Below are 16,044 nucleotides of genomic sequence, written 5' to 3'. Positions count from 1 at the left end.
CACTCAGGTTGTGTTACACACAGACTCACACTCAGGTTGTGTTACTCACAGACTCACACTCAGGTTGTGTTACACACAGACTCACACTCAGGTTGTGTTACAGACTCACACTCAGGTTGTGTCACAGACTCACACTCAGGTTGTGTTACTCACAGACTCACACTCAGGTTGTGTTACTCACAGACTCACACTCAGGTTGTGTTACTCACAGACTCACTCTCAGGTTGTGTTACTCACAGACTCACACTCAGGTTCTACACGTGCAGACTTCCTGTAGGCACCATTTTCTTCGAGAGGTGCAGGATCGTTTGTAAAAGTTGGCCCATTCTCTCAAACATCCAGCTGAACAACTCACAAGATGGAGCTTGATTCCTGTGGTTGTTATAACAACAAATGTTAAGTCTGGAACTCAACCCATGATCAGAAGAGAGGAGCACAGAAGGAAAGCATCTTCAAGAATTATGAAAATCCATTTGCCTACCACTAGTCTTCTGTGAGATACTCTTGTCAGATTCTGACATGTTGTTTACCTACAGGGACCATGTCATGTACTGGTCATGTGACGCAGGTCTCCACATGGTTCTCATCCATTCAGCCCAGTGTTTTGTTTACATTGGGAGTGGGCCCACATGCTAAAAATGCATTTGGAACGAATACTATAGTAAATTCTTTCAAAGTGCACCTTTTGATATAGTCTGGGTTACATTCTTGTACTTTGATTTTATTTTTGCAATGAGTATGTTTAACACATCACATACTAACATACCACTTGACTATTCTGATATGTACAATTAATATGTACCTAGTGTTTTAAACAGCACGGGAGGGTTTAAACAAAGAATTATATACAAAGTCTTGTTTGCTGCTTTGTGAGATACTTGTATTTTTCTAGTAGTCATAATGTTTATTGTATTATAACGAGTAATATACAATAAGGACACGTTTTTAAATTGAAATTATTGCTTTATTTTTATGGTAAACATTCGGTTTAGTCGCACCTCTGAAGAGGTCACTTAAAATTTTCCACTGTGCATGAGATCGACTGAAACTCCGCCCAGATCGTGACGATGTGTGACGACACACAAAAACTGACCAATAGCGTGCTGGATGGGCGGCTACAAGGTCCAAATTTTACGCGGCGCGTGGCGGGCCGAAACACCGAGAATGAATATCCCGGTCTCAACCGGTTTCAACCGGTCTGTGGTTGGAAGCATGAGCTAAGAGGACGAGCATTAAACATCCCTGCTGTCTCACAGTGCATCCGCAAATAAAACGAGACTCCTTCACTTCGTGATTATGACCCGGATTACCGCTCTCAGTGTGACTCCGTAAATTACTGCTGCTAGCTTAGCTTGACGGTTTGTTAGCCAGTAGATCTAATTCATCAATGACTTTTCCATTAGCTTGCTAACTCGCTACTAGCCTGCTAGAACTCGGATATCCTCTCACTACCAAATCTAGACATGCTTTATAGTAGATGAGGGCAAGAAGAAACATGCCGCGGTAAATCGCTTGGTACAACGTGAAGTATACAACGCAAAGGCGTTTATTTGATCTTGTTTCCGTTCGCTTTGTGTTGTAAAGGAAAGCTAACGTTAGCCTTTAGCTCACAGTGGAGTAACGTCAACGCGTGACATGAGCTAACGGTTCTCAGTTCTCAACATATTCGGAGGCTTGGCACGTTTTCCCCTCATCGCAACCTTTACTGGGATATTCTTACTTTGTTTCCAGAGGACGACAGCCCGCACCAGGTGAGTAACGCCCGAGCCGTGCTAACACAACTAGCGCATGCTAACAGCGTCCGCTAGTTTGGGAGATCGTTCCTGTGAATGTTTTGGTTTTATCTTCAATAGCGGCAGCACAAACCAAGCGTAAATGGCTCTTCTTCACTTTCTTAGACTTCTTTTTATTGCTGTAAACACGTGTTGGAGTGCAGTCGTGACGTCGGTGTTCCGAGCAGAGGCGCTGTTCAGCTGGCGGCGGCTGGCTCGACATGTTGCACGGAGTTATTTTAAAGTTACATGATGTTAAATTACTACAGACGTGGAAACATTTGTTGCACGGAGTTATTTTAAAGTTACATGAAGTTAAATTACTACAGACGTGGAAACATTTGTTGCATTTGCAGCTCTTTCAAACCAAACCTTCATTTCTTCTCAGGTGATTTAGGCAAAGTGTTCATTTTACAAACATTTGTTAGAATTGTGCGGGCTGGTTTGTTGCTACTCTTAAAAAAGGAGTATTAATAGTTGTAGTTGTGTTTTAAGTGGTGTAACGGAGCTTTGAGCCTTCCGTGAGCGCATGTGAAGGAAGCGAGCTGTGGTTCTGAGCTCCATCCTTGGACATGTCTCTGTGGAGCTCAGAAAGAAGGTTACAGATGTTCATGAAACGATAAACTACAAGATCATCCCAAACGGCTTCATGTTTTTCTCTGACCACTGCCGTCACTATTGTCAAAGTGTAAGGATTATGGGATGGTGCAACCCCCCAGGATGTGGATGTGAGAGGAGATGAAGCCCCTGGCAGGTCAAACAGGAGGAGGGAGCCAAAAAGTGCTCCAAAACTTTTCAGTCTGAACTTCAAGATCTCCGATGGCACCAGCTGTCACATTTGGAATAATTATGTCTATTCATTTTCTTACTGAAGGGTACCAACTAATGCACCTGTAGACGTTCTTGTATAGGCTCATACTCCTCTTGGGTTTTGGGTTGTATGTCTGTATGGTGTAAGTTTGGGATTGTCTCTGAGCATCTAAGGCCGTAACTGTGTTATTTCTGCAGGAAGCTCTATGCCAGCAGAAATGACAATGTTGGCCGATCATCCAGCCAGACAATTGCTGGACTTCAATCAGAAACTGGACATCACTTTGCTGGACAGTGTCGTCAACTCCATGTACCATGACATTGGAACACAGGTGAGGCTCTTTCAGGTGATATGGGTTACTCTCTTTCTTTCGGCTCTGTCCCCTGTGTGTGGGGGGGTGTTAACTTGAAGTAAAGCAATGTCATTTCACAGAAATATAGTTTGTTTTTGACTTAAACACCTAATGCACGTAAAATGTTTCTCTCTGTTCCTTCCTATAAGCAACGAGTGGCCCAGGAAGTGCTCACAAACCTGAAGGACCATCCAGACGCCTGGACACGGGTTGACACCATCCTGGAGTTTTCTCAGAACATGAAGACTAAAGTATGAACATAATATACAACTCTAGTTCTTAAAAATATGAATAATGTGGATAATGTAAATAAAGATAAAATGCAGTGGTTTTCTAATCTAAGAAAAATAATTTTACTCAATAGAATATCTGAACACGTCAAATGTTTCAACTGAGATACTGTCCCATTTTTAGAGGAAAAAAGTTGTAACAAGTATGAAGTCAAGTCAACTTTATTTATAGAGCACATTTAAAACAGAACCTCTTATCAAAGTGCTTAACAACAATCAACGAGTAAATTAAAGAGAAAAATATACAATACACTAATAATAATAACTATAGAATTAATAAAAAGCATTTAAAACACAGGGTCACAGATTAAAAAACACTAGATCAATTTACACTGAACTGTCTGAGAGAACAGATGTGGTTTAATCAGAGATTTGAAGTGAAGGAGGGAGGTGACCTGCCTGATGTTGGGGGGGCAGGTTGAAGGGAAGTGGTCTGCCTGATGTTGGGGGGGCAGGTTGAAGGGAAGTGGTCTGCCTGATGTTGGGGGGGCAGGTTGAAGGGAAGTGTCCTGCCTGATGTTGGGGGGCAGGTTGAAGGGAGGTGTCCTGCCTGATGTTGGGGGGCAGGTTGTTCCAGAGTTTGGGGCCATGACTGAAAAAGCCCGATCTCCTCTGAGCTTCTTGTTTTTGGAACAGCCAAAAGCAGCTGATCAGATGATCTCAGGGCCTGAGAGGGAACGTAAGGTTCCAGAAGCTCAGAGAGGTGAAGGGGTGCGAGACCATTTAGGCATTTGAAGGTCAACAGAAGAATTTAAAGACTATCCTCGTACGAACAGGGAGCCAGTGAAGGGAGGACAGAACTGGAGTAATATGTTCAGATCTATGAGTTAAAAGCCGAGCAGCAACATTCTGGACGAGCTGAAGACGTGAGATGGAGGTCTGGCTGACCCCAGCATACAGTGCATTGTAATAGTCCAATCGGGTTGTGACAAAGGCGTGGACTAGTTTCTCAAGGTCAGGTCTGGACAACACTGGCTTGAGCTTAGCTACCTGTCTGAGTTGGAAGAAGCTTTTCTGCAGAACAGAGTTGAGTTGTTTGTCAAACTTGAAGTCAGAGTCTAAAACCATCCCAAGATTTTTACCAGACTGCTTCAGATATGGCTGAAGAGAGTCCAGGTTGACAGGATCAGTGGTGGCAGTTGAGCTAGGGCTAAAGACGATGACTTCAGTTTTGTCATTGTTAAAACTAAAGAAATTTGAAGCCATCCAGGCCTTAATGTCTTCCAGACATTTTAACAGCGGGTGAATGGAGCAAACACTTGCTGGTTTCACATGCAGGTAGATCTGGCAGTCATCAGCATAGCAATGGAACGAAAGACCATGTTTCCTCAGGATGGACCCCAGTGGGAGCAAATAAAGTGAGAACAGAAGGTGTCCAAGAATCGAACCCTGTGGGACCCCGCAAGAAAGAGTTAATGAGGCGGATACATTATTAACAACCTTGACACAGAAACTCCTGCCATGTAACACAAAAACAAAACAGCTGGAGAAGCGTCGTGCAGCTAAATACATTTATTGGCAACAGGTCAGTAAGAGGACACGATGAGCATTTTAGACGGGCCGACTCTCTCAAAAGTAGTTGGGCAGAGGTTTACCAGTCTGTGAAAACTGTCTAAAAATAGTACAACTCTTTAAGTACAGTGGTGCAAAAAAGTATTTAGTCAGCCACTGATTGTGCAAGTTCTCCTACTTAGAAAGATGAGAGGTCTGTAATATTCATCATAGGTACACTTCATCCATGAGAGACAAAATGAGGAAAAAATCCAGGAAATCACATTGTAGGATTTTTAAATACTTTGTAAATTATTCAAGGTTCTTTGTCATTCTACCACATGTGGTGGAAAATTATGTTGGAGACTAAGTATTTGGTCAATAATAAGTTCATCTCAATACTTTGTAACATAACCTTTGAATAGAATAGAATTCAACTTTATTGTCATTGCACATGTCACAGGTACAAAGCAACGAAATGCAGTTTGCATCTATCCAGAAGTGCTTAGCAAGAAAAATAAATTAGATATATACAGTGGGGAGAACAAGTATTTGATAGACTGTTGATTTTTCATGTTTTCCCACTTGCAAAGCTTGTAGATGACTGTAATTTTTATCATAGGTACTCTTCAACTGTGAGTGATGGAATCTAAAACAAAAATCCAGAAAAATACAATGTATGATTTTGAAATAATTAATTTCCATTTTATTGTTTGAAATAAATATTTGATACACCAGAAAAATGAAACTTAATATTTGGTACAGAAACCTTTGTTTGCAATTACAGAGATCAGACGTTTCCTGTAGTTCTTGACCAGGTTTGCACACACTGCAGCAGGGATTTTGGCCCACTCCTCCATACAGATCTTCTCCAGAGCCTTCAGGTTTCGGGGCTGTCGCTGGGCCACACGGACTTTAAGCTCCCTCCAAAGATTTTCTATGGGATTCAGGTCTGGAGACTGGCTAGGCCACTCCAGGACCTTAAGATGTTTCCTACGGAGCCACTCTTTAGTTGCCCTGGCTGTGTGTTTTGGGTCGTTATCATGCTGGAAGACCCAGCCACGACCCATCTTCAGTGCTCTTACTGAGGGAAGGAGGTTGTTGGCCAAAATCTCACGATACATGGCCCCATCCATCCTTCCCACAATATGGTGCAGTCGTCCTGTCCCCTTTGCAGAAAAGCATCCCCAAAGAATGATGTTTCCACCGCCATGCTTCACGGTTGGGATGGTGTTCTTGGGGTTGTACTCATCATTCTTCTTCCTCCAAACATGACGAGTGGAGTTTAAACCAAAAAGTTCTATTTTTGTCTCATCAGACCACATGACCTTCTCCCATTCCTCCTCTGGATCATTCAGATGGTCATTTGCAAACTTCAGACGGGCTTTGACATGCGTTGGCTTGAGGAAGGGCACCTTGCGTGCACTGCAGGATTTTAATCCTTGACGGCGTAGAGTGTTACTGATTGTTTTCTTTGAGACAGTGGTCCCAGCTCTATTCAGGTCATTGACCAGGTCCTGCCGTGTAGTTCTGGGCTCATTCCTCACCTTCCTCAAGATCAATGATGCTCCACGAGGTGAGATCTTGCATGGCGCCCCCGACCGAGGGAGATTTTCCGTTATTTTGTATTTCTTCCATTTTCTAATAATTGCACCAACTGTTGTTGCCTTCTCACCAAGCTGCTTGCCTATTGTCCTGTAGCCCATCCCAGCCTTGTGCAGGTCTACAATTTTATCCCTGATGTCCTTACACAGCTCTCTGGTCTTGGGCATTGTGGAGATGCTGGAGTCTGATTGATTGAGTGGACAGGTGTCTTTTATACAGGTCACGAGTCCAAACAGGTGCAGTTAATACAGGTAATGGGTGGAGAACAGGAGGGCTTCTTAAAGAAGAACTAACATGTCTGTGAGAGCCAAAATTCTTACTGGTTGATAGATGATCAAATACTTATTTCACACAATAAAATGGAAATTAATTATTTAAAAATCATACATTGTATTTTTCTGGATTTTTGTTTTAGATTCCATCACTCACAGTTGAAGAGTACCTAAGATAAAAAATTACAGTCATCTACAAGCTTTGCAAGTGGGAAAACCTGAAAAATCAACAGTGTATCAAATACTTGTTCTCCCCACTGTATAGTACAATATACAGTAAGTTGCTTTGAATATGCTATAGGTATAAATATATACAGTTTGTGAGTGTACAGACTATGAACAGGTTATAATATGAAGGGGTATAAACGGCTATATAAAAGAAAATATATATATATATATAAGTATGTGAGTACTTATGAATAGTAGATTATGTGTACAGTTTGTACAGTAGTGGGCTAACGGATGAAATTGCAGGTGGTGGTGTTACAGTCTATGTGTTGTTGTGTTATGAGAATACAGACCGTTGTTGTTATTCAGATGTCAGGAGGCAGAGTTCAGGAGTGTGACAGCTGTGGGGAAGAAGCTGTTCCGGTACCTGGTGGTTTTAGTCCGGAGGCTCCTGTAGCGCCTCCCAGAGGGCAGGAGGGTGAAGAGTCTGTGTGCTGGGTGGCTGAAGTCTTTTATGATTTTTCCAGCCCTTTTCAGACACCGCTTCCTGTAGATGTCCTTTATGGCAGGAAGTGGTGCTCCGGTGATGTGTTGGGCGGCTTTCACCACCCTCTGCAGCGCCTTCCGGTCTGAGGCAGAGCAGCTCCCGTGCCAGACTGTGATGCAGTTGGTCAGGATGCTTTCAATGGTGCAGCGGTAAAAGTTCACCAGGATGTCTGAGGACAGGTGGTTCTTCCTCAGAGTCCTCAGAAAGAAAAGGCGCTGGTGAGCTTTCTTGGATCAGTTTGGAACAGCTGGTCGTCCAGGTGAGATCCTCGGAGATGTGGACACCCAGGAACTTGAAGCTGTTCACACGCTCCACCACCGCCCTCTTGATGTAGATGGGTGGATGTGGGCCAGCGTTCCTCCTAAAGTCCACGATGAGCTCCTTAGTCTTCTCGGTGTTGAGCAGCAGGTTGTTGTTGTCACACCACTCAACCAGACGAACCACCTCCTCCCTATAAGCGGTCTCATCGTTGTCTTTGATGAGGCCAATCACCGTGGTGTCATCTGCAAACTTAATGATGGTATTTGAACCATCAACAGGTTTGCAGTCATGGGTGAAGAGGGAGTAGAGGAAGGGACTCATCACACAGCCTTGTGGTACACCGGTGTTAATAGTGATGATAGATGAGCAGTGGTTATCCAGCCGGACATGTTGGGGTCGGTTGGTCAGAAAGTCCAGTAACCAGTTGCCCATGAGGGAACTGATGCCCAAGTCTGTTGGTTTTGTGATGAGTTTTGAGGGGATGACTGTGTTGAATGCTGAACTAAAATCTTGAACAGCATCCAGGCAAAGGTGTTTTTGTTGTCCAAGTGTGAGGGAACAGAGTGCAGCGCTATGGAGACTGCATCCTCTGTGCTCCTGTTCTGGCGGTATGCAAATTGGTGGGGGTCCAGGGTGGGGGGGAGACAGGATTTGAGGTGTACTAGGACCAGCTGCTCAAAACACTTTGCGATGATGGAGGTGAGGGCTACCGGACGGTAGTCGTCGAGTCTTGATGGTTTTGAGTTTTTGGGTATTGGGACAATGGAGGTGGTTTTGAAGCAGGTTGTTACCACAGCACGGGCCAAGGACAGGTTGAATATGTCCGTCAGTACTCCTGCCAGCTCCCCAGAACACGCTCTAAGAATATCCTGATGCACGCTCTAAGAACACGTCCAGGGATGCCATCAGGACCCGCAGCCTTGTGAACTTTAATCCTGCTCAGCGCCGCTCCTACATCGGTGGGGAAAAGTCAGTGGTTGGTGGTCTGGAGACACATGTGCCTTAGTTGTAGTTGTTGGGTTCCCTCTCTCAAAACAAGCATAGAAATTGTTGAGCTCATTGAGGAAGGAAACCTCAGAGGAGACGGGGGAGGGGTTGATGGCCCTGTAATCTGTAATGATCTGGAGTCCTTGCCACATATGTCGGGGGTTGGAGTTTGAGAAGTGTTCTTCTATCCTCCCCTTGTAGTGGTGCTTGGCCTTTTTGATGCCCCTCTTCAGCTCAGCGCTGGCTGTACTGTAGGCCTGTGCATCCCCTGACCTGAAGGCGGTGTTGCGGGCCTTCAGCAGTAGACGTACATCCTGATTCATCCAAGGCTTCTGGTTGGGGTACATGGTGTTCTGTTTCTGGGTGGTGACACTGTTTATAGTGGTGGAGATGTGGTCCAGCACAGATGAGGCGTACTGTTCCAAGTCGGTGTGAGTGAACATATTCCAATCTGTTTTTGAACCGGTCCTGGAGCACCGTGTCCGTCCCCTCTGGCCACACTTTTATTTTCCTCACAGTGGGTTTCACACGTTGGATGAGTGGTGAGTACCAAGGTGTGAGGAAAATGGAGAGATGGTCCGATTGTCCAATGTGGGGGAGGGGTGTTGCTTTGTATGCTCCAGCCAGGTTGGAGTAAACATGGTCCAAAGTCTTGTCCCCTCTGGTGTGGCATGAGACATGTTGGTGGAATCTGGGGAGGACTGTCTTCAAGTTGGAGTGGTTAAAGTCACCAGCAACAATAAAAGCAGCCTCAGGGTGTTTGGTCTGGTGTTTGCTAATGGCTGCATAAAGTTCTTTCATAGCCAGCTTAGCATTAGCATCCGGGGGGATATACACTACAGTGAGTTTGATGGAAGTGAGTTCTTTGGGGAGGTAATAAGGTCTGCATTTGACCATTATAAGCTCCACATTAGGTGAGCATTGTCTCTCGGTAGTAGCAGAGTCTGCGCACCAAGCTTTGTTAATATAAATGCACAAACCTCCACCTCTGGTCTTGCCGGAGTCCTCAGTTATCCTGTCAGCTCGGTGTGTGTGGCGTCCTGCTAACTCAATAGCATTGTCCGGGCAGCTGTTGTTTCACCATGTTTCTGTGAAAATCATGACGTTTGAGTTCATAATCCACCTGTTGTTGGTGATGGAGAGCCGGATTTCATCCATTTTGTTTGCCAAAGAACGGACATCGGCGAGAAAAATGCTGGGTAAGGGCAGCCGATGTGGTGTAAGTTTTAGCTTAGCCCGTAGTCCTCCGCGCTTTGTTGGTAATGACAGAGGTCAAAGGTTTCCTGTAAGTCTTCACCAGGTCTGCACACTGTTCATGGTATTTTGGCCCATGTCTTCATGCAGATCTCCTCTAGAGACTCAGCATTCTTCTTCCTTCAAACACGACGAGTTGAGTTTTTACCAGAAAGTTCTATTTTGGTTTCATCTGACCACATGATGTTCTCCCAGTCCTCTTCTGGACCATCCATGTGCTCTCTGGCAAACTTCAGACAGGCCTGGACATGTCCTGGCTTCAGCAGGGGGACACGCCCGGCACCGCAGGATTTGAGTCTCTTTCAGCGTAGTGTGTTACTGATGTTACTTTGGTCCCAGCTCTGCAGGTCATTCATCAGGTCCCTCCATGTAGTTCTGAGATTTTTACACACCGTTCTCATAATCATTTTGACCCCACGGGATGAGATCTTCTTTAAGGCCATGGATCAAGGGAGATTATCAGTGGTCTTGTATGTCTTCCATTTTCTTACAAGTGCTCCCACAGTTGAGTTATTGACACCAACCTGCTGCCTGTTGTAGATTCACTCTTCCCAGCCTGGTGCAGGTTCACAATTTTCTTCCTGGTGTCCTTCGACAGCTCTTTGGTCTTGGCCATGGTTGAGTTTTGAGTCTGACTGTTTGAGACTGTGGACAGGTGTCTTTAATACAGATAACGAGGTCAATCGGGTCCATTAATACAGGTAACGAGTGGAGGACAGAAGAGCTTCTTAAAGAAGATGTTACAGGTCCGTGAGAAACAGAAATCTTGCTTGTTTTTTGACCCAATACTTATTTTCCACCATAATTTACAAATAAATTCTTTAATAATCCTACAGTGTGATTTCCTGGATTATTTCCTCATTTTGTCTCATGGTTGACGTGTACCTATGATGACAATTACAGACCTCTCTCATCTTTCCAAGTAGGAGAGGTTGCACAGCCAGTGGCTGACGGTGGCCCCACCGTCATGAACAAAAAGTTGTGAACTGTTGGGGTGCGTTCACACCAGCCCTGTTTAGTCCGCTTTAACCGAACACTCTGTAGTCTGTTTGCGTAGAAAGTTTGGGGAGGTGTGACTGCAATCAAATCCTGATGTGGACGAAAGAACGTGAACTCTGGTTTACCCAAGTACCTAGGTCTCGGTTCGGTTGAACAGAACTCTAGCGCGATTCGAATGCAAACAGACCGGAGACCACTCCAAACACAGGAAGTGGACTACAGCGCAGGGCATTCTGGGTAAATACAACAAAATCAAACGTGCATTTGTCATACGGAGCTGTGTCGACCGCCTTGTGTGCAAAACATTGTCCGTGGTCTTCTGCGTCATCTTTGCTCATGCTGAGTCCATGGTTGAGAAGAGTTTGGCACATGAGCCACAGACGAAACACAACTCCTAAAACTGCTAAAATTTGACGCCACTGCGTTTTGTTTTTATTTCCAGAAGGAAGTTGCGCTCGGTGTCGTCTTCAGAGGTTTCTGTGTCGTTTCCTTCAGTAGTGTTTGGTGCAGCGCCCCCACAGGCGCGGGGGGGAACAGGTTGGCCCAGTGCAGTGTGAATGTGAAGCACAGCAGCTGAAAATGAACAAATGTTCAGGGTTTGTGTCCCAAACCAACAGAGTCTGCCGGACCATCAGCTGCGAAACGACCTTCGTATCCCAATATCGTCTACAGCTCTTACCATCCAATAATCTGAATTTCCTTATTTTTCATAAAATGACACTTTTATTTCAGTTCAAACATTTGATAGGTTCACATTTCATTGTGAATAAAATGTGTATTTATCATATTTGCAAATTACTGCATTCAGTTTTATTAACATTTTATAGAAGAGCTTTTTGGAATAAGGATTGTGCGTCAGTGATGTAGTATTTCCCTGAATAAATATAAATATACGAGTAAAACTTGTTGTTTCTTGGTAAATGTACTGATTTGGCTGCAGCCAGTTGACAAATCCTTCCTTGCTGTATTTTAATGTAGCCCAGAGCTTCTTCACTAACCAGGAGGATCTGCTGTTCTTTACTTCCAGGAGCTTTGTCTGTTTTAAAAGTTAGAAACTAACCACAACCCTGAAAGAGCAGCTTCTCTATTGTTGTACCAGACTGGGCTCAGCCAGTTATTTATTCAATAATGACTCGTAATGAGGTCTAGTCATGGTTGATTAAGGATTGTGAGAAGTTATGTGGCGTCACCTTTTAGGAGAGCTGAGTTTCCACAAAGCTCCAGGTTGTACACTGCTGTTCTGGTTTGTATTCTGTGCTCACCTTCAGGTTGTCTTCTCTCTCAGTACTATGCGTTGCAAATTCTGGAATCTGTCATCAAGACGCGCTGGAAGATTCTCCCCAGAAATCAATGTGAAGGTAAAACTGGTTGTTGACAATAAAATAACAGATTATTATGGATTAATACAGCTGTTCAGCAGCCACATGGCACGTCAGGATTTGAAGCTGACGTTTGATCTGGTGTCTGTTTGAGGACACACTTGTATCCCTCATCCAAACCTACTTTGTTTGTTTGTTCAGGAATCAAGAAATATGTTGTTGGACTGATTATCAAGACTTCTTCTGATCCTGCAAACATGGAGGTGAGGACGTGTTTGTGTTCAGCGTGGCCTTTTTACACACTCTCTAGCCTTTGTGCTTCTTTACGTTAATGATTTGTTCTCGTGTTTATTTTACAGAAGGAGGGTGTGTACATTTCAAAACTCAACATGATCCTTGTCCAGGTAGGCGGAGCTGTTGTTAAACGTGGAAACGAACAATGGCTGGCTGTGAATAATGACACCAGTAACAGGTTTTCCTGTTCTGTGCTGCTTTAGATCCTGAAGCAAGAGTGGCCCAAACACTGGCCCACCTTCATCAGTGACATTGTTGGTGCGAGTCGCACCAGCGAGAGCCTCTGCCATAACAACATGATCATCCTGAAGCTCCTCAGCGAGGAGGTCTTCGACTTCTCCAGTGGTCAGATGACCCAAGTGAAGGCCAAGCACCTCAAAGACAGGTTGTTTATCAAAAAGTGTTTCGTCCAAGTGAAAATCTTCTGGTTTTCTTTCACGTCGCTCACTTTGATCAGATCAAGTCAGAACTTTGAGGCATGATTTGTTTTAAGGTTGGCCAAGCTAAACGACAGCTTTATTTATTTATATTTTATACCAACATGGTGTATTATTACATTTCTGTTGTACTAATGTGCTTCAGTTCAGTGAGGTGAGTACCCCACCAACAAATGTCCCTTGTAGGACACTGGTCTTCATGGCTTTGCATTGAGCAGGTTTTGGTAAAGAAGTGTTAGTAATTTAAGATTGTATGCCGTTAAGTAGCTCTGCTGTTACTGCAGTTGTTTAGCTATTTACTCGGGTACAGTGCATGTGCATTGCAGTTCTTGTTGCATTTTCCACACGTTGGCTTCACTAAAGTAGGAAACACCTTGAAAGTTGAAAAATAGTTGTTTTATAACCAGAGTTTAAATTTACGCAAGTATCAGACGTATAGCAAATGATTTTAGGCATTTGACAGAAGATAAAATGACACGTGCTTTTTCTCAAAGAAAACGAGCTGCACGTGGTTTGTATAGAACGTATTTTCTGGAGTTTAAGTCGCATCAGTCAAGAAAAAGCATCATGGAGAAGAAAAACCACACATGGAGCATTTCATATGTGTCACCGCTGACCCCCGGGACACGTAGGCCCATTTTTGGCACAACACCAGCACAGGCGGCGGAGGAACGTTCCTCCACCTGCACCAGCGAACTGAAGCGAGCATGCACAAGAGACTCGCTGTTGCAGTTCTTCAAAATTTAACAAGGTTAACACTTCACAACAATGACCTCTTTTTCAGCCTATAAGTCAGTTTTTTTGCATAATTTGTTCGCCCTGTGACTTATGCCCCGAAGCAACATGTTTTATTTTTCCATATTTATAAAACAATGTTTGGCTGAGATATGACCGTTAGACTGAAAATATTCAACACTACCATTTTTAGCCACTAGATGCCACTTGAGTAATTTGGCATGCTGTTGCGTCATGTAATGGGTAAAAGTGTTCATTAATGACACAATCAGCTTGCCATAGCACCTTCGTCCAGTTCACATGGAGCAACGGTCAAATCAGCTGCATGTCTCTGCGCCGCCCCGGAGACATGCAGCTGATTTGACCGTCAAAGTGCATTTATTAAGCAAAAGTTAAACTGGGACACATCTTTGCTATAATTTTGAGCAAACAAATAATTGTTTTAAAGTGTTAATCTTGTTAAATTCTCGTTAAAGTCCTGTGCACGCTCCTGCAGCCGCCATTTGGCAGCCAGTCTATTTTTGGCACAACACCGGCCACATTTCCAGGTTGTCAGCTGTGACTGACAAGTGCAACGCGTCAGCAACGACGCATAAAAGATGTGACTTATACGGCGAAGCAACGTATTTATGCATTTTTCCACTTCATTAGACGCATTTGGACTGATGCGACTTATACGGCGGTGCCATGTGAAAATTTAAACGGCGGGAAATTAGACATTCGCTTGCTCGACATTATAGTTGTCAAAAGCCTAGAGGGCTGTCTTGCGCCTCTAGCGTCTGCAAATAGTAATGTTGACTCTGGTTCATGTCTGTATGAATGAGCATTTAAATCATCAGTCAAAAATTGCATCATGAATATGGGGAAAAAAGAAAACGTATGCAAGTTGCTTCGGCGTATAAGTCGCAGGACTGTCAAATCTATGAAAACAAACTGTGACTTATACACTGGAAAATACAGTATTTTCAGGTTGGCCAGTGTTTTATTTTTCCTCTAAAGGTTCTCTTAAGATGTCTAAGCCCAGAAACTTGTAACTCAGTCCATTCTGCCTTTGTCCCCGTGATGGTTATAGGCTCTAGACCTGTAGAGGATGTTTTCTCTAAAGTCTAGAACGTGTTCTTGGGTCATGGTTATGTTGAGGACATTGTCCTCTCTGTAGACAGTGAAGCTATGAGCCAAGCTACTGAATGAAGACTCATCTCCCAAGGATGATTGTATCCTCTGCTCACTCAGTGATGTCCTGGTTAGTGCATGTACACAGAGAAGACTTGCGCTGAAGCATCAACCTTGGGGCATCCCTGTGGTCACTCAGCAGGGATCTTTGTTCCCACTTTAACCACCTGTCACTGATCCAGGTGATACCCAAGGTCTGTCAGTTTAGTGGATAGGTTCACTCAATTTTGTTGAAGGCAGAGCTGTAATCCAGGAACAGAAGTGGCGCATGTTTGGAGAGTTGCAGTATTCTAAGCATGAAGTCTCTAAAACTTCCTGGTAGATGCTGCGTTGACCTTGGACCTCAGAAAACAGTGGACCAACACCAGCAGATGACATGGCACCAAACCATCACTGACTGAGGAAACTTGACACTGGACCTCAAGCAACGTGGATTCTGTGTCTCTCCTCTCTTCCTCCAGACTCTGGGACCTGGATTTTCAAAGGAAATGCAAAATGTTCTTTCATCAGAGAACATGACTTTGGACCACTCAGCAGCAGTCCCAGACAAGATGCTTCTGACGCTGTCTCTTGTTCAAGAGTGGCTTGACACAAGGAATGTGACAGCTGAAACCCATGTCTTGCATACGTCTGTGCATGGTGGTTTTTGAAGCACTGACTCCAGCTGCAGTCCACTCTTTGTGAATCTCCCCCACATTTTGGAATGGGTTTTGTTTCACCATCCTCTCCAGGGTTAATTAATGTGTTTGGACACAGAGCTCTGTGAACAGCCAGCCTCTTTAGCAATGACCTTTTGTGTCTTGTCCTCCTTGTGCAAGGTGTCAATGGTTTTGGACCATTTTTGACAACTGTCAAGTCAGCAGTCTCCCCCATGATTGTGTAGCTACAGAACTAGACTGAGACCATTTAAAGGCCTTTGCAGGTGTTTTCAGTTAATCAGCTGATTAGAGTGTGACACCAGGTGTTTTCAATATTGAACCTTTTCATAATCTAATTTTCTGAGACACTGAATTTGGGGTTTTCATTAGTTGTCAGTTACAATCATCAACATTAAAAGAAATGAACATTTTAAATATATCAGTCCGTGTGTAATGAATGAATATAATATACAAGTTTCACTTTTTGAATGGAATTATTGAAATAAATCAACTTTTTCATGATATTCTAATTTTATGAGCAGCACCTGTATCTCGTGAATCACTGGATGGATTTCACTGAAACTTTGAAATGACAGGATGAACAACTACAAGATGAACAACTACAGGATGAACAACTAC

The 16,044-nt window shown here is 43.9% G+C and overlaps 1 protein-coding gene across 1 annotated transcript in view; it reads left to right on the top strand.

The window, feature by feature from the left end:
• Positions 1-1,136: 1,136 nt before the first annotated feature.
• xpo1a (exportin 1 (CRM1 homolog, yeast) a) overlaps positions 1,137-16,044 on the top strand; it is a 38,126-nt gene continuing 23,218 nt past the window's right edge. Inside the window, exons 1-7 of the mRNA XM_037689898.1 lie at positions 1,137-1,751; positions 2,781-2,914; positions 3,085-3,186; positions 12,095-12,167; positions 12,330-12,391; positions 12,488-12,532; positions 12,626-12,807. Coding sequence (XP_037545826.1) covers positions 2,789-2,914; positions 3,085-3,186; positions 12,095-12,167; positions 12,330-12,391; positions 12,488-12,532; positions 12,626-12,807 — 590 coding nt within the window. The 5' untranslated portion in view covers positions 1,137-1,751; positions 2,781-2,788. The remainder of the gene's footprint in view (positions 1,752-2,780; positions 2,915-3,084; positions 3,187-12,094; positions 12,168-12,329; positions 12,392-12,487; positions 12,533-12,625; positions 12,808-16,044) is intronic.

The sequence above is a fragment of the Nematolebias whitei genome, chromosome 16 (genome assembly GCF_014905685.2).
Source record: "Nematolebias whitei isolate Nwh7 chromosome 16, NemWhi1, whole genome shotgun sequence".
NCBI classification, from domain to species: Eukaryota; Metazoa; Chordata; class Actinopteri; order Cyprinodontiformes; family Rivulidae; genus Nematolebias; species Nematolebias whitei.
Note: the sequence above shows the minus strand (reverse complement) of the source record. Positions and strands in the feature narration are given on the sequence as shown.